The sequence below is a fragment of the Marmota marmota genome, unplaced genomic scaffold (assembly GCF_001458135.2).
Source record: "Marmota marmota marmota unplaced genomic scaffold, marMar, whole genome shotgun sequence".
Lineage (NCBI taxonomy): Eukaryota > Metazoa > Chordata > Mammalia > Rodentia > Sciuridae > Marmota > Marmota marmota.
In genome coordinates this window covers 2,016,518-2,039,055 of record NW_026000294.1, presented here as the reverse complement: position 1 = coordinate 2,039,055, position 22,538 = coordinate 2,016,518, and the positions used below count along the sequence as shown (strand labels likewise).

The following is a 22,538-nucleotide window of genomic DNA, read 5'->3' as shown; positions in this document are numbered from 1 at the left end:
AATCCTGGATTGGGTGTTGAATTACATTCACTAACCTGTATTTTAAAACATCAATTGATTCTTTCTTTTTGTGGAGCAATAAAGCCTTTTTCAAGGCCTTGAGAGCGATAGAAGGATAGTATGCAGGCGTTTCCAAGGCTAATACTATAGGGAGGGAAGAAAAAAGGTTGAGAACACCATAATCTTATCCATCACAGTTTTCACCCCAGGCTACAACTTGATTTCTCTAATGAAACTAGCCTGAAGCAGATTAACCACCCACACACACACACACACACACACACACACAATGAAGATGAATTTTATAAAATGATGAATCCACAGATGCTTTTAGAGGTAGCTTCTTCTTTCTAGGCAGAGTAGCATGGTAGAATTGTCAGGTTACATCCTTTCTTCAACAAACATCAACAGAAAACCTATTGTTTCTATGGCCCTGCATACAGTCATACAGGTGAAGCAACAATTTTATGAACCACAGTCAAAGAAAGGCACACCAAGAAAGAAACAGAAAGCAGATCAGTAAAAGAACCCTAATCAAAAACAGATTTAATATTTTTATATACTGCTTCTTGCCAGGTACTAAAAATAGGAAACTAGAGTGAATATCAGAGGTGATTAATTCTAAAACTTCCAGATGCATTTTCCAGATGCCTCTAGAATTGGAGTTCCATTATACAAGGTCATCATCACATGTTCATAAAATATATATCATTTGTTCCATGGCTCTAGGAATTCTGTCTTGGCAAGACCAAGGAAAGGTAAATGTGACCGTTGTGTACTTCAGTGTACCTAATAGTGTTAGAGGTAACCTACACTCAAGTCCCTGATACAAAGGGAAGAAAATTAGGCCATTCCGTGCAATCCACTCTCCAAAAGCCCCCGAGTCCCTAAATCCCACCTGTATTTCAACTACAAATGTGAGTGTGGCAGTTGTGTTAAAAATTTTCCAATATTTCTCTGACATTTCAATAAACAGTTACGATTGTGTCACCTTCAATCAGTGAAGCAGTCAATTATCATTTCAAGCTAGCTGTATAAAGTGACTTTCTGAAGTTTGAGCTTCCCTATTGTGTAGTTACATAATTAAATTCCACACATAGAATAAATTTGAGCCCCTATCATGAGCAATGCAGTTCCCTAGGGGTTTATAAATGCAATAAATATACATAATTATTTTTCATGAACCTAAGGAGATAAATTTACGAATGATTGTAATATAAAATAGTTTAAGAATGCCATTAGAGAGGGAGAAAAAATGTTTCCCACCTGGAGGTAAGAAAGATGAGTAAAGAGAGAAAAGAAAATAGTAAGATCTAAATGGGCACTAGGCTTACAAAAGAATAAATATAGCACTTACATGCGATTGTTTCAAATGTTTTACTTTCTAAATGAGGCAGTTCCCACACCGATTCCAGGAAGCTGTCCAGTGATGGATCTTTCATTTTGGCTTTAACTTCAAACTCATATAACAGAAGCAATGTTTCACATGGATCTTGTGAGAAGTCCCCTAAGAAAGAGGCAAAAAAGCAACATTCTCTGTGATTCCATTTCATTATCCTCTCCTATTCTAATCTTTCTAAATGGGTAGGTTTTCCCATTCAGGAAAATTAATTTTGCTTACAATTTGAAAGTTATCTCAGGTACTGTAGACAAATTTTTAATTTTTTTCTTTATGGTACTGGGGACTGAACCCAGGGATGCTCTACCACTGAACTACATCCATGGCCCTTTTTACTATTTTGTTTTGAGACAGGGTCTAAGTTGCCCAGGCTGGCATTGAACTTGTGATCCTCCTGCCTCAGTCTCCCAAGTAGCTGGGATTACAGGCACACACCACTACACTCAGCCATGGATGGACTGAAAAAAAAACCTTTTTATTGGTGAATCATAATTATACAAAATAATGAAATTCATTATGCCATATTCATACATGCACATAATTTGATCATCTCATTCCTCATTGTACCTTCCCTTTCCCTCCCATTCTCCTCCCTCCTGCTTCCGCTTGTTCTACACTACTGATCTCCCTTCTTTTATTGATACTTTAATTGGTGCATATATGTTTATGTATATGTTTGAATATGTGTGTGTTTATGTGTGTGTGTGTGTATATATATATATATATATATAATTCACTGTGGTATATACATAGACAGCAAAATCTGGTAATTTCATTTGCCAGTACTTCCCTATACCCTCCCCCTCTTTCCTCCCTCTCAATCCCTTTCCTCCTCTACTCTATGGATCTTCCTTCTATTTTGTGAGATTTCCCCTCCTTTTTAAATATCTGACCCCCCCTTATATATCTTCCACACATGAAAGAACTTTCAACCCTTGACTTTCTGAGTCTGTCTTATTTCACTTAGCATGATGTTCTCCAATCCATCTATTTACCTGCAAATGACATAAATTTATTCTTTTTTAAGGCTGAGTAAAACTCCACTGTGTATATATACTACATTTTCTTTATCCATTCATCTGTTGATGAACACCACTACTTTTAGCACCCTGTAATGCATTCACTAACACTGCCTGCATTTTCTGAAACATCTGCCATGATGCTGCTAACTAGCCTGAAATCCTGCTGTTATTGTTAAAGTTCTAATTAAAATCCAATGATTCCCTTCCTCCTGTGAACTTGTAAGGTCCATGCTCACTCTCAAGGCTGAATTAAACAGAAGATTCAGTGTGGCATAAACTAATAGTGGTTTTATGTTAAGCAAAGTGGAAGAGAGTTTCTAAGTTGTTTCATTTAGTCAGTCAACAGTATTTTGGGGGTACCACCATGGGAAGAATCTATGTCAGATGGCATAAATCATACTACGTGAGACAGTTTTCATTCATCTTTGGCAGAGTGAATGTTAAAAAAGTTTTGAGGTATAGTATACATACAATAAACTGAACAAAGTGCTCTAATCTTCAACACACAACTCGATGAACTATCACACAGATTTAAACCCATGTAATTAGTACCCAGATCATGCTAAAGAACAGCTTCCAGTGCTTCAGAAGGTTCCCTTGATTTTTATTGCTTATTCTTGAACTTCACTGCTAGTACATAGAAATATAATTAACTTTTGAGTATTAACCTTGTGTCCTAATCTTGCTAAACTCATGTATTAGTTCTAGGAACCTTTTAATAGATTCTTTGGGATTTTCTATATAAACAATCATGTTATCTACAAATAGAGTCTCTCTCTCTTTTTTTTCCTCTTCTATCCTTCATTCTATTGCTTATCTATTGCACTGACTGGAACACTTAGGATAATGTTGAAAGGATAAATTAACAGTAGACAACCTTGACTTAAGTTAACAGTAGACAACCTTGACTAGGGGGAAAGTATTCACTCCTTCATTGTTAGGTAGGTTTTGTTTTTTGTAGATGGCCTTTAGTAAGCTGAGGAACTTCCCTTCGGTTCCTAAGTCAGCTAAGAGTTTTCATCATAAAAAAAATTTAAAAATTGAATTTTGTCAAATACTTTTTCATTATCTGTTGATTTTATATTTTACTTCTTTAATCTGTTAAACTGATGAATTCATTGAGTTTACAATGTTGAACCTGGGATAAATATCACTTGGTTATGATGTATTACACTTATCATGTTACTAAATTCAATGTGCTGATATTTTGTTGAATATTTTGCCATCTATTTTATGAGAGATGTTTCTTACATTGTCTTTGTTTAGCTTTGATTTCAAAAAATGAAATAGTAGTTGTGCCCTCTGTGTGTGTGCACGTGTGCGCATCTGTGCACACACATGTATGCATATGGTGCACAGTACTGGGGATTAAACACAGGGCCTTGTGGATACTAGGCAAGTGCTCTACAACTGAGCTATATTCCCAACTCATGTCTTTCTCTTTTTTCTGGAAGTTTGTACAAATAAAAATTAGTATTACATCTTCTTTAATTGTTTGGTAGAATTGTTCTGTAGTCTTTTTGTTGGAAGATTATCAATTTAATTAACTTAACAAGTATAAGACTGTATCTATAGCATCGTGTGGGAGCTTTGGTAGCTTGTGACTTAAATAATTTGTCAATTTCATTTAAGACTTCAAATTCATGTGCATAAAGTTATCCATAATGTTCCCTTTTTAGTCTTTTAAATATCTGTAGAATCTCTAGTGATGGCTCCTGATATTTTTTTGTCTTAATCTGCCTGGATAGAGGTTTATCAATGGCATTGATTTTCTCAAAAGACAAACACACACAAATAGCTTTTAGCTTCATTGATTGTGTTCATTGTTTTCTGTTTTACATTTTATTGATTTATGCCCTTGTCTTTGTTATTTATTTTCTTCTTGATTTGTTAAATTTGGGGATCACACCCAAGGCCTTGCACATGCTAGGCAAGTGCTCTCCCACTGCACTACAGCCTCAGCCCCAATACTTTATATGTTTTAATTAAAAAGCATCAAATTTATTTCAGAATCTACTTTCATTTTTGAATTAGATATTTTGGACAGTTATCATATCTTAAAATTCATTATCAGAGATGAAGAAAACATTAAGAAGCTATTAAATACTGCAGTGAATACAAATACTGTCCCATGAATTTATAAAAACCATGTTTAATAGCCAAAAGTTCCAGTTACACTACTTAACTGAAAGGTTCATTTTGACATTCTCATTTTGATATAATTTAGCTTGTTCACACAGTTACTACCAAGTTCAACAAAACCTTTCCAAATTTTAAGACTTTCTTTACACTTTTAAGTATGACTTAACTGTTAATTCTTTAAGAGTTCTTCAAAATAAATTTTAAATTCTAATTCACACCTTAAAGCCGTTAGATCAAAAAGTACCACTCCTGTATGAGTTAAAACAAAAACAAAAAAGGAAAAAAATCCCAAAGTGGTATCTATATAATCAGTGAATTATCTGAAAAAATTATTTTAACTATTTCACAATTCTAGTTGTATGAGGAAAAAAAACTGGATCCAAGGTACTACAGTGTTTGTCACTTATTTCTGCAAGTTTTAAATTATTGCTACTCTTCTCAACAACTCATCTCTAAGAAAATATCAGTGTCCTTAAGTAAAAAATGTTATGTCTAGTAGGTGGTATTCTATGTAGTCCAGATAATAAGATGATTCTTTACAAAATGAGGTTTAAAAATTCAGAATGTCTTGATAATTACTAGTTGTCTCAGAAAAACACAGAAAACAGAAGTACTCGTTGATTAATAATATTTTGCTTTGAGAAAGCCAGAGATGATTCTGTTCCAAGAAAGAAACAATAATGAATACAAATGTGATTAATATGCTGTATCTCTTTTAAGCCCAAGTACACTTTTCACCTCAGAGAGGGTAATTCTGACTTTTACATTCTTAATATGTTTGTCTACAATAGGACCTCATTTAAAACCATTACTTGAAGAGAGTTAATAATCTAGTCATTTTTCTCCAAGGATATTTTCATTTTGGTACATAAGCTGCAAAATGGCAAAAAACTAAGTCAGTTATAAAGAATTTGTTGGGCTGGGCTTGTAGCTCAGTGGTAGAGCACTTGCCTAGCATGTATGAGGCACTGGATTCAATTCTCAGCACCAGAAAGAAAGAAAGGAAGGAAGGAAGGAAGGAAGGAAGGAAGGAAGGAAGGAAGGTCGGTCCATTGACAACTGAAAAATAAAAATAAAAGAATTTGTTGTACAGATTGAGTATCCTTTACCTGAAAATGCTTGAGACCAGAAGTGTTTTGGATTTTTTTCAGATTTTGAATATTTGCATATACATAATGAGATATCTTGAGGATGGGACCCAACCCTAAATGCAAAATTCATTTATGTTTCATATGCTCTTTCTACACACTGCCTGAAGGTAATTTTATGCAATATTTTTAGTGCACCTGTGTTTTGACTGAGACCCATCACATCAGATCAGATGTGGAATTTTCCACTTGTGGCATCATGTCTATAATTCAATAAGTTTTGGATTTTGGAGCATTTGGGGTTTTGGATTTTCAGATTAGGGATGATCAATCTGTATGATGAATGCTAATTTGAAATAATTGCCAACAGATAAACCACATCTCATGAAAGTTTAATAACTGTACTTCAAAGGAAACTATTAAGAAAGGAAAATGACAATGTGAAGAACTGGAGAAAATATATGTATGTCATATATGTGTTCATGTCATATATTATTGAGTAATAAGAATTACACCTAATTCGTATTATTCAATAATAAAAAAGATAGCCCACTTAAAAATTGAGCAGATTCTGCAATGATCTGTGCCCTCCAAAACTCATATTTAAACTTGAATACCACCGTGGTCATGTTGTGAGGTGGGGCTTTTAAGGAGGTGACTTAGGTAGGTAGTTAAGAAGGATTAATTAAGCCCAGCCCAACAAATTCTTTATAACTTTCCAGTGGGACTGAGTGAATTCTTTTTTTGAGGTACTACATTAGTTATTGTCAGAGAGAGGTTATTATAAAGTGAGGCTGCCCCTCATGAATCTTCTGCATATACTTGTTTGCTCTTTCATGTTCTGCCATGTTATACACCTCACCAGATGCCTCTGCTCTGCCTTTGGACTTCCCAGCCTTCAAAACTGTGAGTCAAAGCAAGCTTCCTTATTTGTGTACAATGAATTGAAATGCATTCTGCTGTCATGTATAACTAAGTAGAATAAAAAAAAAAGTAACCTTCCTTATAAATTACCCAGTCTCAAGTACTCTGTTAGAGCAACAGAAACACAGACTAAGACAGGATCTGAAAAGATATTTCTCCAAAGAAGATGTATCATAGCCAGTAACCATCTGAAAAGATGCTCAACACCATTGGTCTTGAAGAAAATTAGTAATTAGGAAATCAAACCTACAATGGGATACAACTACACAATCACTGGGATGGCTATAATCAAAAAGTCAGACAATACATGTGTTGCAAAGAGGAAGAGAAATCTGAGGATTCATGTATTGCTGGTGGGAATGTAAAATGGTACAGATACTTTGGGAAATACTGACAGTTCCTCAAATTATTAAATATAAGAGTTACAATATGACCTAGCAATTCCTCTCCTAGGTGTACACTCAAGAAAAGTGAAAATATATCCACGCAAAATCTTGTGTATAAATGTTTATAGCAGTATTATTTATAGTAGCAAAAAGGCAGAAACAACCCAAATGTCCATCAACTGATGAATGGATAAATGCAATATGGGATATCCATGCAATGGAATATTTGGCCATAAAAAGTAATGATGTACCAATACATGCCATGGCATAGATGAACTTAGAATATATGCTCAGCGAAATAAGTCAGTCACAAAAGTCCATACATTAGGCTGTGGATATAACTCAGTTGGTAGAGTGCTTGCCTTGCATGCACAAAGTCCTGGGTTCAATCCCCAGCACCACACACAAGAAAAGTCCATATATTACATGATTCCATTTATATAAAATATCCAGAATATGGAAATCTTTGCAAATAGAAAGTAGATTAGTGCTTGCTTAGGACTTTTGGGAGATATGCAAAGATAAGTAAAGGGTTCAGAGTTTCTGATCAAATTTAATGCTACAAAATTGTTGATGATGGTTTCACGTATCTGTATATAGACTAAAATGTAATGAGTGAATTTCATGCATGTGAATTATATCTCAATAAGTGGCTTATCAAATAGAATTTATACTCTGTATGCCTTCTTTTGTACTCAACTTTTCCTAATGATGTCTGTGATATTTAACCACATTTTATATATTTCAGAAGTTAATTCCTATTATTGTTTTATAATATTCCAATGTATGACTATATTACAGTTTAGTTAATCCATTCTTCTGTTGATGAGTGGTAAGGTTGTTTCAAAATTTTAGCTCTTATGAATACAGCTTTGGTGAACATTCTTGTACATATTTTGGCACAAAGATGCATTCATTCCACCTGAGTATGTATCAAGGGGTGATACTATAGGGTCGTTTCTGGGATAGGTACATGTCAGGTTTAGCAGATAATGCCAAACACTTTTCTAAAGTAGATGTCACAATTATATTTCTACCAGCAATGTATCAGAGCTACAGTTGCTTCCCATCCTTATTAACACTTGGAATTTTTATTTTATTTATTTCAGTGAGTGTGCAGTGGCCCTATTTTGCATTTCCTTGATGAGTAATGTATTGACCATCTGTATATCCTCTTTTGTAAAATACTCATTCAATTCCTTGCCCATTTTTTATTGTGCTGTTTACCTTTTCTGAGTTATAGTTCTTTATATATTTTGGAATTCGTAAAGCTTATTTATTAGCTTTTTTCTTCCTATCAGTGGATTGTGTTTTTTTTTCTCAGTGGTATCTTTTAACAAATTGAAGTTCTCAATTGGCCATAAGTCCACTTCATCAATATTTTCTTATATAATTAGTAATTTTGTGGTCCTACAGTAATTAAGATATTATCCTATGATTTTTCTTAAAAGCCTTATTGTTTTACACTATGATCCATTTTTTTTTGAGTTGGGGTCTCACTATATTGCCAGGCTGGCCTTGAACTCCTGGGCTCAAGCAATCCTACCTCAGGCTCCCAAGTAGCTGGGAGTACAGGCATACATCAATTTACCTGGCTTATCTCAAATCAATGTTTGTATATGGTATGAAAGAGGGGGTCAATATTCACGGATATTTAATTGATTTTACACATATAGATATATAATTGTTCTAGCACTTTAATATATGAAAACTATCCCACTGAATAGCACTGGAGACCTTTGTTGCAAATCAAATGACCATGTGTGGGTCTATTTCTGAGCTATATTCTGGGCTTTCTCTTCTGTGATATGAGTCTTCAAACTCTATTAATATTTTCCAAGATTTCCCTTTGCATTTTCAAACATATTTTAATGTCATCCTTTCAGTTTCACAAGCTAGGATTTTTTTTTTTTTTTGTATTGGGGATTGAACCCAGGAACACTCACCCATTGAGTCACATACCCAGCCCTATTTTGTATCTTATTTAGAGAGATAGGGTCTCACTGAGTTGCTTAGCACCTCACTTTTTGTTGAGGCTGGCTTTGAACTCACAATCCTCCTGACTCAACCTCCAGAGCCACTGGGATTGCAGGCATGCATCACTGCGCGTCTTCTAGGATTTTGATTGGGATTGTTTTAATCTTTGGATCAAGATGGGAAAATTGACATAATAATAATAATGATTTTTCCAGTCCATGAACATAACATACATCTTCATTTATTTAGGTATTCTAAAATTTCTCTCAGCAATGTTTCAAATATTTTTAGTTTTCAGTATAGAAGTCTTCTTATCTTTCATTATAGATTGATTACTGGCATTTGATGTTTTTTTTTTTTTCATTTCATGGATTTTGATGCTATTTAAAATGGTATTTTAAAGGCTCATTTTCTAATCACTTCTTGTTAGCATACAGAAACAGAATTAATTTTTGTATAATGATCTGTATTGAACAACCATACCAAATTCATTATTTAAAAATGAATTAAAAATAAAACACAGATACAGAAAACCATAGTATCTGTATCTGTGCATGTTCTCTCTCTCTCTCTCTCTCTCTCTCTCTCTTTCTCTCTCTCTCTCTTGTAGTTCTGTTATAACCTTTGCTTTTGTTTTGAAAACTTGAATTTGTTCCCTATAACACAGGGAATGATTTAAGCGTGGTGTAAATTAAGTATTTGCTTGTATTTAATTTATATGAAATAGTAGATAAATGCAGAAAACCGCAGCTAGTTGAATCATGCTGTGTAGGAACACACAAAATATACACAAGTGTACCATTGAAACTTCTATCAGCTACCTCAGTTCACTGCATATGTTATAAGCCCACACCCATACATGGCTGTTGCTAAAATTTGCATCAGATTTCAGATAACCCTCCTTCCATCACTTCACAGTATCTCACAAGCTGCATTCCTTATGATATCTACTTACACAAGCAACTGTCAAGTCTTTTTCAAGACATGCCATATTTATTGCACTATTGATGCATTTTTAGTCATTTAACATATATAAAACTGCTAAAATTTTATTAGGTCCCTACCTTTTTTAAATGTGTCACTGACCAAGTTTTTTGCATGTTATGTCCCTAACCCCATTTTCTCCACAATTCCTTGGTTTTTATTGCAAAATTTTGCATACTATATTCATTTTTAGCAACACATATGCCATGTTATAGAAGAACTCATGATACATATAAAGTTTCTTCATAATTTGCTAATCCATATCTCCATGAAAACCAAAGCTCCTGACTAGAGTACAATACAGTTCTTTTTGTCTTTATCTTTGTGTCCAGTCAAAACAATGTTTTTCAAAGTTACTTAAATCAACACTATTTCCCCACACCTGTCAGTATATTTATGTAGTTCATTTGTAATATAGTTAGACTCATTTGTCAGAGTCTGAATTCCATCTGGAGTGCCTCCACATTCTTAATGACTTATTTTTAAATTGTGTACAGTAAAATCTACTCTTTGTGGCATATATTTCTAGGGTTTTGATGAATGCATAGAGTTGTCTGTCTACTCTCACAGCTCTTTACTGAATAGTTCATTGTCCCCAAATTTTTCTCCGATTGCTCCTTTATTCCCCATCTTATGTCCAACCTCTGCCAACCACTGTTTTCTCTTCCTATATTCTACCTATTCCAGAATATAATATAAATGGAATCATAACCTTTTGGGTCTCCCTTTTTCTTTCTCACTTAGCAAATGCATTTAACATCATTCACTGAACAGCATTCCATTGTTTAGAGTACCACACTTTGTTCAGCCATTTGAGGTAACCATTTTGTTGTTGTTGGCATGTGTGGTAAACTCCTGAGCATAGCTAGTTCTCTATGATGCTTTCAGTCATGGTTTAGAAATTGCTCCACTATTATGAACACTTCAGATAGGCAGAACTCCTAGTCACTGTATACATAGAGCAAGGATTATTAGCCCCACTTCCCAGATGTAGAATTTAAGGCTGAGAGATTAAGAACTTGTGCCCATAGAAACAAAGCAAACTAAGGAAGACCTAGGACTATCATCTCAGATGTTCTTATTCACAACCCACATACTGGAAAGCAAGTAAAGGTGAATAAATATGACTAAAAATGGTGGAATATAGAACCTAGGGAGGATAATTTTTGAAGTATTTGATCTGAAGAAAGAGAGAACCTTGCAAACACTTTGGAAATGATCTTGAAGCAATCAGATGGTCTTTATGAGACAGCAGGGAGAGAGTGACCAAGTAAACCTAAGATATGAAATGGGTTACTAGAAGGCCTGTAATTATTCCAGTTCAATGTTGAATGGAAGTTGTAATGTACATGTCTCATTACCTGACATGGGTGGGAAAGTGTTCTTATTTCACCATTAAATATGAAATAATGAGTTCTTTGTTTTTAGGTACTGTTTATCAGGGTGGGGAAGTTACATTCTATTCTAAGTTTGTTAAATGTTTTCATCAGGAATGGGTATTAACTTTTTAAAATGCTTATGAATCACTGGGCGCGGTGGCACATGCAGGTAATCCCAGCAGTTTGGGAGGCTAAGGCAGGAGAATCAAGAGTTCAAAGTCAGCCTCAGCAAAGCAAGGCACTGAGCAACTCAGTGCAACCCTGTCTCTAAATAAAATACAAAATAGGACTGGGGATGTGGCTCAGTGGTCAAGTGCCCCTGAGTTCAATCTCTGGTACCCCCCCTTCCACCAAATGCTTTCAAATCTATTGAGATGATCATATTTTCCCTTTATTTGGTTAATGTGCACTGATTTTTGTATGTTGAATTCCTGGGGTGAATACTAATGGGTCATTAAGTATCTTTTAAAAAAATATTTTATGTTTTAATTAGTTATACATGAGAGTAGAATGCACTGTGATACATCACATATGAAGGAATATAATTTCTCATTCTTCTGGTAAGTATCCTTTTAACATATTGCTGTATTCAATTTTCTAAACTTTGTTTATGATTTTTGTATCTATTATTTAAGACATGAACTTGTATTTTTCTTTTACTGAAATATCCTTTTTCATGTTTTGGCATCAGAGTCATGCTGGCCCCCTACAACCAATGTGTTACCTAATTATTTTCTGTAAGGGATATTTGTACAGGATTGCTATTGTTTTATTCTTATATATTTGGAAAAATCTACTAGTGAAGAAATTTTCTTTGCAGGAAGGTATTTATTTTTAAGATTTCATTTGTTTAACAGGACTATTCAAAATAGTCTAAATGGGACTATTCAGATTTTCTCTTTGGGCCAATTTTGGTAGTAATACTTTTCTAGGAACTTGTCCATTTATGTAGGTCAAATGCAGAGGCATAAAGTTACTCAAAATATTCAAAATAGTCTATTATTGTGGGGTGCTTACTTTTGTACTCAGGACTGAACCCAGAGGAGCTTTATCACTGAACTGTACCTCCAGCCCTTTTTATTTTGAGAACGGTCTCACTAAGTCATCCAGGCTGGCCTTGAACTTGCAATCCTCCTGCCTCGGTCTCCCAAGTAGCTGGGATAATAGGTATGCACCAATGGTATCTGTTTTTAATGTCTGAGGGATTTATGGTGGTGTTTACTTTTGAATTAATGATATTAGTAAGTGGTGTTCTTTTTTTTTTCTTCTTAAATCCATCTTGTGAGGAGTTTAGCAATTATATTCATCTTTCACAAGAACCAGCTTTTGGCTTTGTTGATTTTCCGTATTGCATGTGTGTTTTCTATTTCACTGTTTTCTGCTATTACCTTCATTGTGTTCTTCATTCTACTTTCCTTGGGTTTAATGTGCTCTTCTTTCCCTATACTCAATTTGAAAGCTTAGATCATTGATTTTCAGCCTTTTATTTTTCTAATATATGAACTTAAAAGCTATATATTTCCTTTATATTAGTTCTATACAAAAAGATTTTTATGCTATATTTTCATTTTTGTTAATTTCCATATATTTTCACTTTGATATTTTCTTTATCTGATGGGTTATTTAGAAGTGTGTCTTTTTAGATTCCCAACAGAAGGGGTTTTCTAATCATCTTTCTGTTGTGGTTTTCTCATTTAATTCTACCTTGTTCAAGTAACATACTTTGTATGATTTCAACCCTTTCTCTTTTTTTAAATTTTTTTAGTTGTAGATGGACACAATACCTTTACTTTTAATTTTTATGTGGTGCTGAGGATCGAACCCAGTGCCTCACAAGTGCTAGGCAAGCGCTCTACCACTGAGCCACAACCCCAGCCCTCAACCTTTTCTGAATTGCTTTTCACTTCAGCATAAAATCTATTTTGGAAAATTTTATTACAAGTTCACATGAAAATAATGTGCATTTTATAGTTAATAGGTGTATTTTATATATATATATATATATTAATTAGGGGCGGACTGAAGTTTAACATTTTGAAAATTCTGTAGAAACAAATAATGAATGTTTATAGGTGAAATATAGTATACTTTACTCTGATCAGGAGATATTGAGCCAAGACAATTGTACAGAAAAATTTCTCATATCACATCCGTATATTTTTTTTAGTTGTCAATGGGCCTTTATTTTTATTTATGTATTTATTTATATGCAGTGTTGAGAATTGAACCCAGTGCCCCACACATGCTAGGCAAGTACTCTATCAATGAGCCACAACCCCAGCCCTCACATCTGTGTATTTATAAAACCAAATCAAAATGGGATATATGTTAGGAACAGGGACATTTGAATGACATTCCTAATTAGATCAGGTACTTGAAAGAAGAAATAGTATATATTACTATAAATATCTTGAAATAATAACAAACCTCTCTCCTAAGCCTGGAATTCATACTACATTTCTTCAGATAGCATAGCCCTGTATGAAAGTGTCTACCTACTTCTATTAGGGCTTTATTTTGTGCCATTTAGATGTTTACTCATATTCATTTCCTTTGTGAAAAATCAAATGCTGCCAAAAGTGAAGACTTTCAGTATCACCTTCCATCAGAGATACTTGGGTATCTCCACATTGTCAGTCAGTTTTGTCACTATAAAAAATACCTAAAATAGGGCTGGGATTGTGGCTCAGCAGCAGAGCACATGTGAGGCCCTGGGTTTGATCCTCAGCACCACATAAAAGTAAATAAATAAAATAAAGATATTGTGTCCAACTACAACTAAAAAATAAATATTTAAAACAATACCTAAAATAATTAGCTTAATGGGGCTGGGGATGTGGCTCAAGCGGTAGCGCACTCGTCTAGCATGCGCGGGGCACTGGGTTCGATCCTCAGCACCACATAAAAATAAAATAAAGATGTTGTGTCCACCAAAAACTAAAAAATAATTATTAAAACTATCTCTCTCTCTCTCTTTAAAAAAAATAATTAGCTTAAAAAGAGAAAAGGTTGGGCTGGGGTTGTGGCTCGGAGGTAGAGTGCTCGCCTAGCATGCATGAGGCACTGGGTTCAATACTCAGCACCACATAAAATAAAAAATAAATATATTGTGTCCACCTATAAAAAGAGAGAAAGTTTATTTCAGCTCACAATTTAGAGGTTTTAGTCCATGACCAATTTCCCCCATTACTTTGGGCCTGTGGTAGCACAGTACATCATGGCAGGAGAACATGGTGGAGGAAGATGTTCACTTCATGATGGCCAGAAGGCAATGAGAGAGAAGGAGGAAGGTCCAAGGTCCAGTATTCACTTCAAATGCATGCCCTTAATGACCTAATTTCCTTCCACGAGGCCCTATCTCCTCAAGGTTCCAATACTTCCCAACAGTACCAAGTCTTAAAGACACGGGCCTTTGGGGTCACTTATCCAAGCCAGAACATTCTAGCTAGTTGTTCAATTTAGTTCAGGAGAAAAATCCTAAACTCAAGTTCTCCTATATCTGTGACCTAAGTCTTGACCTAAAATGTACTCTAGATAATCTATTTAAGTTTTGCCATTTTGTTGAATGTGCCTGAAGATTAGCTACAGTTCCCTTTTCTCTTGGCAGATATCAAAACTATCATCTCCAAGAATTTTTTATCCATTGAGAACTAATTTCTGGGACAAAAGCAACCCATGACTGATGTTACTTATTAAGCCAATGGAAGAAGTAAACAAAGACTGCTTGCTGTAGGAATATGCATTTCCTCTTAGTTTTGGTGTGTACAACCAAATAGACAAAGGAAAAAAAAAAGTCTAAATGCAACATAGGTCTTGTTAAATGGTAGTTTTTACCTATAGCATTTGCATAAATTAGAATGATCTTTCTAGTTCTTGGCAGAGGAGCCTATAATATATATATATAATAATTTTTTCTAAATGTATGCTTTGTTTTAATTATATATATATATATATATCATAATACACACACACATACACAGACACACACATACACACACATGCATGCACAGATAATCATCTGTCCTGCCAGCTAAATTGCATTTCTCCTGGCGCAGGAGCCATGTTGGGTTTTATTCTATGTTTTGTTTGCCATAACAACTAATATTTTGATGATGACACTTCAATACTTTATAGTGAAGTCAAAATTTTATCATTGGAGATAAATGAAATTTTTCTTTGCAATAACTTATGAAAACTACCAAGAGTTTTTCAATATTTTTTGTGCTTTGTGATAAAAATTTAACTCTCATGACAAAATAAATAGTTGTAGCCCTAACATTCAATGACTTCTAAATAGAAAATATGGTTCTAAGGATGCTCCTAGCAATATCCAAAAGGGATAATAATCTTCAACAGAGACCTTGAAAAAGAAGTCTCTTTTTACAGTTAGAAAGATAGACTCAAAAACTGTGAGCTCCCTTCAGTTAGAAAGATTTGGAGTGTCGTGTGACCATAAGCAAAGTCATCTTTTTAATATTTATTTTTTAGTTTTAGGTGGAGACAATGTCTTTATTTTACATTTATATGGTGCTGAGGATTGAACCCAGTGCCTTGTGCATGCTAGGTGAGCACTCTACCACTGAGTCGCAACCCCAGCCCACAAAGTCATCTTCGATTCAATCCCAACTTCCCTTTAAGTCTCTTTTTCCTTTCTTGGAAACCTGACCTGCCCATCTCTAATTTTTATCCCAAGTTCAATCTGCATTAGGTATCTTTATCATACAAGTGTTCTTCTCCCAAGGTAAAAGCTGATAATGACATCAATTTGTGTTCTCTCTCAGGATCTTTGCATAAAGGATTCTCAAAGACCAAAACAGTATAATACTCAAGTGAATTGCTCTAATGACAGAATTTATAGTGTTGTAGCAGCATTTCATTTTATGAGACTAGTGGCCTAATTTATTGTTGGCAAGGGGCACACCACAAATCATACTACTTTCAGCCTGCTATGGTTTCAATGTGCCCCCCTTCAAAATTTAGGTGTTGTATGTTGATGGCTAATATGATAGGATTGAGATGTGGGTCCCTTAAGAGGTGATTAGTCCTGGAGTGCTCCTACCTCTCAAATGGGATTAAGGCCCTTAAAAAGAAGCTTCACACAGTGCTGTGCCCTCTTGCCCTTTCACCTGTCACTATGTGAAGGAATATCATAAATTTCTTAAGGACAGATGTGGCCACACATTTCTTTGCCTTTAGGAATTTAATAAACACTTTGTAGAATGAATGTGGTAAACTGATTTCCTTAGGCCACTGAAATAATGGCATGTCAGGGTTAATCCTTTTGTAAAATTCAATTCTCATAGCACTAAAATTTTAGTCACTGTTTATATAGCTTGTAATTAACTCTGATTTGGAGTATATTTTTAAAAGGATGGCATTTTCCAATTTTTGCCCAAGAGCTTATGATTCACTGGCTTTGCACTTTTTCTCAATTTATCTATTTACAGTTTGTAGCTTAATGATTTATTTACATTACTCACATGCCAGGCTCATAGTTTAAGGCATTATTTCATTGGAAATATCTAATCTTAAGAAATGTAGTTGGGCCTGGTGGCAGACGCCTGTAATCCCAGCTATCAGGAGACTGAGGCAGGAGGATCACAAGTGCAAGGTCAATCTGGATAACTTAGACTTAGTGAGACCTTGCCTCAAAAAAAGCGGGGGGAAGGGGGGGCTGGGTTTGTAACTCAGTGGTAGAGCACTTGCCTACCATGTGTGAGAGACCCTGAGTTCAATCCCAGCATTGAATAAAAAGGAAAAAAAAAATAAACTTCTAACAAGCCAGAAGAGAACAAAATTTTCTTTATCTTTTGGTAGTACTGGTGATCAAACTCATGGATGCTCTACCACTGACTGAGCTACACTGCAAGCCCTTTTTCTTTCTTTTGAGGCAGCATTTCACTAAATTGCCAAAGCTGGCCTCAAACTTGCAATCTTCCTGCCTCAGTCTCTCCCATCTCTCTGGGAGAACAGGCATGTAACACCACGCCCAGCCAGAATAATATTTTTTCTAAATGGATATTTTGTTTTAATTACTAAGCTACTATATATTCATTGAAACATCCATGGGGCTGGAGTTGTGGCTCAGTGGTAGAGCGTTTGCCTAGCACATGTGAGGCACTGGGTTCTATTCTGAGCACCACATAAAACTGATAAATAAAATAAAGGTATTGAGTCTATCTACAACTAAAAAAATATTTTAAAAAAGAAAGAAAAATCCAAACACAGAAGTAAAAAGTAAAAGTCACCCCAAATCACTAAATCCTGCCAAAAGAGGTAGTGAATGTAAAATTTATTGTATATTTAAGACCTCATTTATGATCTATGCATTCATACATGCATATTTTCACAAACATCCATGTATACATGTTCACCTATACATTAATCAAAGGTTTATTATGTGCTTGGTACTTACTTGGTACAAAGGTAAGAAAAAGTAGTATCTTGGTCTGTTCTCTACTGCTATAAGAGAACACCACAGACTGGAAAATATAGAAAGAAACTTATTTCTTACAGTTCTGGAGGCTGGAAGTCCAAGACTGAAGGGCTGCAGATGGTAAGGACTTTCTTGCTGGGTAATATGGTAGAAGGAAATCACATGGCACCTCTTAAAGCTCCAACTTGGCAACATTGTCACAGTAATAATCAAATTTCAACATGAGATCTTTTTTTTTAATGGCACTGGGCATTGAACCCAGGGGTGCTTTACCACTGAGCTACAATCCCAGTCCTTTTTATTTTAAAACAGGGTCTCCCTAAGTTGTCTAGGCTTGCCTCAAACTTGTGATCTTCCTTCCTCAGACTCCTGAGTTACTGGGGTTACAGGCATGGGATATCATATCTGGCTTAAAATGAGTTTTGGAGGGAACATACAAATCATAGAATTCTACCCTGTGGGCCCCAAAATTCATGTCCTTCAAAATATACTCATTCCATTTCAGTAACCCTAAAGTTCTAGTTGTTTTAGCATGAATGCAAAAGTTCAAGTCCAGAGTCTCATCTGAATCATATATGAGTGAGATTTGAGATGTGATTCATTCTGGGGCAAATGTACTCTAGCTATGAGCCTTTGAAATAAAAGTAAATTATCAAATTCCAGAATACAATTGTGGGATAGGCACAGGATAGATATTACCATTCCAAAAGGGAGAAATAGGGCCCAGTATGGTGGCCTACACCTGTAATCCCAGTGGCTTGGGAGGCTGAGTCAGGAGGATTGTGAGTTCAAAGCCAGCCTCAGAAACTTAGCAAGACCCTAAGCAACTCAGCAAGACCCTGTCTCTAAATAAAATATAAAAAGGACTGAGAGTGTGGCTCAATGGTTAAGTACCCTTGTGTTCAATCCCTAGTACCAAAAAAAAAAAAAAAAAAAAAAAAGCGGGGGGAGAAATAAGCAAGAAGACAAAGGTAACTAGCCCCCCAAAAGTTCAAAACCGATCAAGGAAAATGACATTAAGTCTTAGAGCTGGAGAACAATATCCTTTGATTGAATCTCCTGCTTCCTGGAAACATTCTTCCAAGACCCTGTGTGTGGGGGGGTTCTACCTTCACGGCTTTGTTTGGCTCAGCAAAGGAAGCAGCTTTCACCAGTTAGTGTCTTGTTCCTGTAGCTTTACCAGACTGGTGGTGTGGCCTAGTGGCTCTACAATTCTGGGATCTTAAGGGCTGCTTGCCTTTAAGGCTCCACTAGGCACTGACCGAATGGGAACTCTGTGGTGGTTCTGATAGGTAGCAGATAGGCATGAGTGGTAGGAACATGAAGCTAAGGGGACAATTCTATAGACTGGGCCTAGTGCTGACCTGCCACATACTTTCTTTTTAAAAGCAACTTACCTCAGGCCATTGTGGCCCTGCTCTGGCTTACATATTAGAATATGTTACATTCCTCAGAGAACAATCTGTTATTTGTAGAGCTGTATGTTTCAAGGCTCTTGAATTTAAGATTCTTCTCTGATGATAAGTACACAAATTACCCTGAAGGGGGGAATTTTATGACCCTTATCAAAGTCCACTGACCATGAAATCTATAAAAACAAATTCCAATTAGAACAGGTCAGCATAAACCAAGGTGACAGAGAGTTGCCTTTAGATATTTAGCATATGATTTTAATCTCATTATGATAGTAAAATACTCCCCTGCTCCCCCCATGGGTACCTGTGGGTAAGACCATGTACTGTAGGAACTTAAAAATCTGATGCATTCCTGGGGCTGACATTGTGACTCAGTGGTAGAGTGCTTGCCTTGCATGTGTGAGGCACTGGGTTCGATCCTCAGCACCACATAAAAATAAATAAATAAATAAATAAAACAAAGGTATTGTGTTATGTATAACTAAAATTTTTTAAAAAATCTGATGCATTCCTACTGTCACTTAAAAATTGAGAGGTAGTACCTGAACTCTTTACAAACTTCCCTAAGATTCCCAATAAAATTAGGGAACAAAGGGCCACTACATGACTTTCTCTACTTGGAGAGGACCCACTGTCACTCTCCTTGAAAGTATTATACTTTTACTACCTTTGCTTTCTTGCCTAAAATTTTCTCCTGCAAGAACACAGAGTCAAAACACAAAATGATCCCTGGACCACTGCCAAAACAGTTCCAACTCCACATTTCTGCTTAGCATTACCCTAGAAGGGGCTCTCTATGGTGGCTCCAACCCTGTGACAAGTCTCTGCTTGGGGCCCAGGCTATCTGTGACATCCTTTGAAATCTAGATGGAGGAAGCTATGTCCCCCAGCTCTTACATCTGCATGTGTGCAGACTTACCTGATGGATGGGCTTGTGCCCCCTCAAGTGGCTGCCTGAGTTGCATGGAGCAGTGCAACTGGCTTGAGCAGTGACTGGAGCAGCTAAGGAGTAAGGAATGCTGTGCTGGAATGTGGGAAGCAAGCAGAGACCTGAGGTAGTTCTAGGCAGTAAGCCTGTGCAGGGTACTCTGGGGCCACCTCCTCAAACCACTCTGTCCTCCTAGAGCTCTGAACCACTGCCAGTAGCAGTTCTAACTCCATAGTTCCCCACATTCAGTGATGAGAGGGGAAGCTTCCAAGTCCTCTCAAAATGACTTCAAGGTATTTCTCCCATTATTTTGACGAATGACACCTTGCTCCCTTCTATCAGAAAGAATCTCTTTAGCAAATGGCTGCTTGACTACACCCTAAGTATTCTCTCCTGAACATACTTTTTCACTCTTTGGCCAGGCTGTAAGTTTTTCAAATATTTCCAGTTTTAATTTATTTTTTTTTTATTTTTTTTTTTTTAAAATAATTTTTATTTATTTTTATTGTTTAATTTTCGGCGGACACAACATCTTTGTTGGTATGTGGTGCTGAGGATCGAACCCGGGATGCACGCATGCCAGGCGAGCGCGCTACCGCTTGAGCCACACCCCCAGCCCTCCAGTTTTAATTTAAATTCTGCCTTTACGTCATTTCTTTTCCCCTGCATCTCAACACAGTGGTTAAAAGTAGCAAGGCAGCAGCAGCCTGAATGCTTTGCTGCTTAGATATTTCTTCTACTAGATGTCTTAATTTGTCACTCTGAAATTTTGCTTGCTACAAAGTCCAAGAGAATGGGCACAATGTAGCCATGTTCTTTGCAACTTAGGATGCCCTTTCCCCAGTTTTCAAGACCTTGTTGTTCATTTCCATCTCAGACTTCATTAGAATAACCTTTACTGTCATGTCCCCATCCTCATCTCCACATGAATCTCTTGCAAATAGTTGGTCTAAAGAAAACTTACTGTAATTAAAGATTTTAATCAACTAAATCAAAATAAAAAGACCTTCAGCACAGTATGTATACAAAAGACACTACATGAAAATGGGATGAAAAGCATAGAAAAAATGGTAGGTGGAGAATTCTTGTGAGAAATGTTGCCATAAAGCATATGAAAATTTTGACCTAACATGTCAGCATGAATTTTTTAAAATTTCTTTTTTTTTAGTTATACATGACAGTAGAGTATATTTTGACATATTATACATACATGTAGTATAACTTCCCATTCTTGTGGTTGTACGTGATGTGGAGTTACACTGGTGTATTCATATATGAACATAGGAAAGTTATGTCCAATTCATTCTGGTGTCTTTCCTATTCCCAATCCTCTTTTCTTCCCCATATTCCCGGGGTTCAATCCAGTGAATCTATACTCCTCCCTCTCCCACCCATTGTGAGTCTACATCCACATATCAGAGAGAACACTGGCCTTTGTTTTTTGGGGATTGGCTAATTTCTCTTAGCAGTAAGCAGGAACTTTATAATATTAATTAATCACCTCTATAAAATAAGAATATGAAGCAGGGATGCAAGAACACAGGGAAGAGCTTGTAACTGATAAAAGGAAATAAAATATGAGTTACTTCAGAAAAAGGAAATGGAAAGAAAAAATAAAATCAACAAAAAACAAAGGTGAATTTAGAAGTAGCAAAAGGGAGAACAGACACTATAAATAAACAGATATAGAAAACAAGAATAAATAAGCAAGCAAGGGCTGGGGTTGTGGCTCAGTGGTAGAATGTTTGCCTAGCTCAAGTGAGGCACTGGTTTGATCCCCAGCACCACATAAAAAACTAAATAAACAAAATAAAGGTATTGTGTCCATCTACAACTAAAAATATATTTTTTTTAAAAAAATAAGCAAGCAAAATGAAAATGAGATGAAAATTGAAAATGCTTATCATATCTTCCTGGTTTCCTCATTAATTAATGAGTTAAAATCCTTGATACTTGTTCATTTTATATTCATAGGAGAGTCATTGTTGTATTTTAAAATTATTAACTGAGATGCCCAATGGATACATATAACATGACCAGGTAAGTGTGTTGTTGCAGAGATACAACTCATGTACTGCTTAAACTCATCTTTTCTTGGCTTCCAAATTGAATCCCAAGTGGCAACAGAACTTTGCGGAATCTTCTGGGTGAGATGGTACATGCCTGTAATGCCAGTGATTCGAGAGATTGAAGAAGGAAGATGGCAAGTTCAAGGCCAGCCTAGGCAACTTAGCAACACCCAGTCTCAAAATAAAAATAAATAAATAAATTAATTAATTAAAAGGACTAGAATTTAGCTCTGTGGTAGAGTGCCCCTGGGTTCAATCCCTAGTACTGCAACAAAACAACTTTGCTAAATCTGCTTTCTAGGCTGGGGATATAGCTCAGTTGGTAGAGTGCTTGGCTTGCATACACAACACCCTGAATTTGATCCCCAGCACCAAAAAAAAAAAAAAAA

General features: G+C 35.7%; 1 protein-coding gene across 1 annotated transcript in view; it reads right to left on the bottom strand.

Annotated features, from left to right (window-relative positions):
• Positions 1 to 22,538, bottom strand: part of Tex11 (testis expressed 11) — a 252,258-nt gene that overhangs the window by 19,502 nt on the left and 210,218 nt on the right. Inside the window, exons 24-25 of the mRNA XM_048797231.1 lie at positions 1,358 to 1,507; positions 36 to 144 (exon numbers count right to left, since the gene is read on the bottom strand). Of these exons, the coding sequence (XP_048653188.1) occupies positions 36 to 144; positions 1,358 to 1,507 (259 nt within the window). The remainder of the gene's footprint in view (positions 1 to 35; positions 145 to 1,357; positions 1,508 to 22,538) is intronic.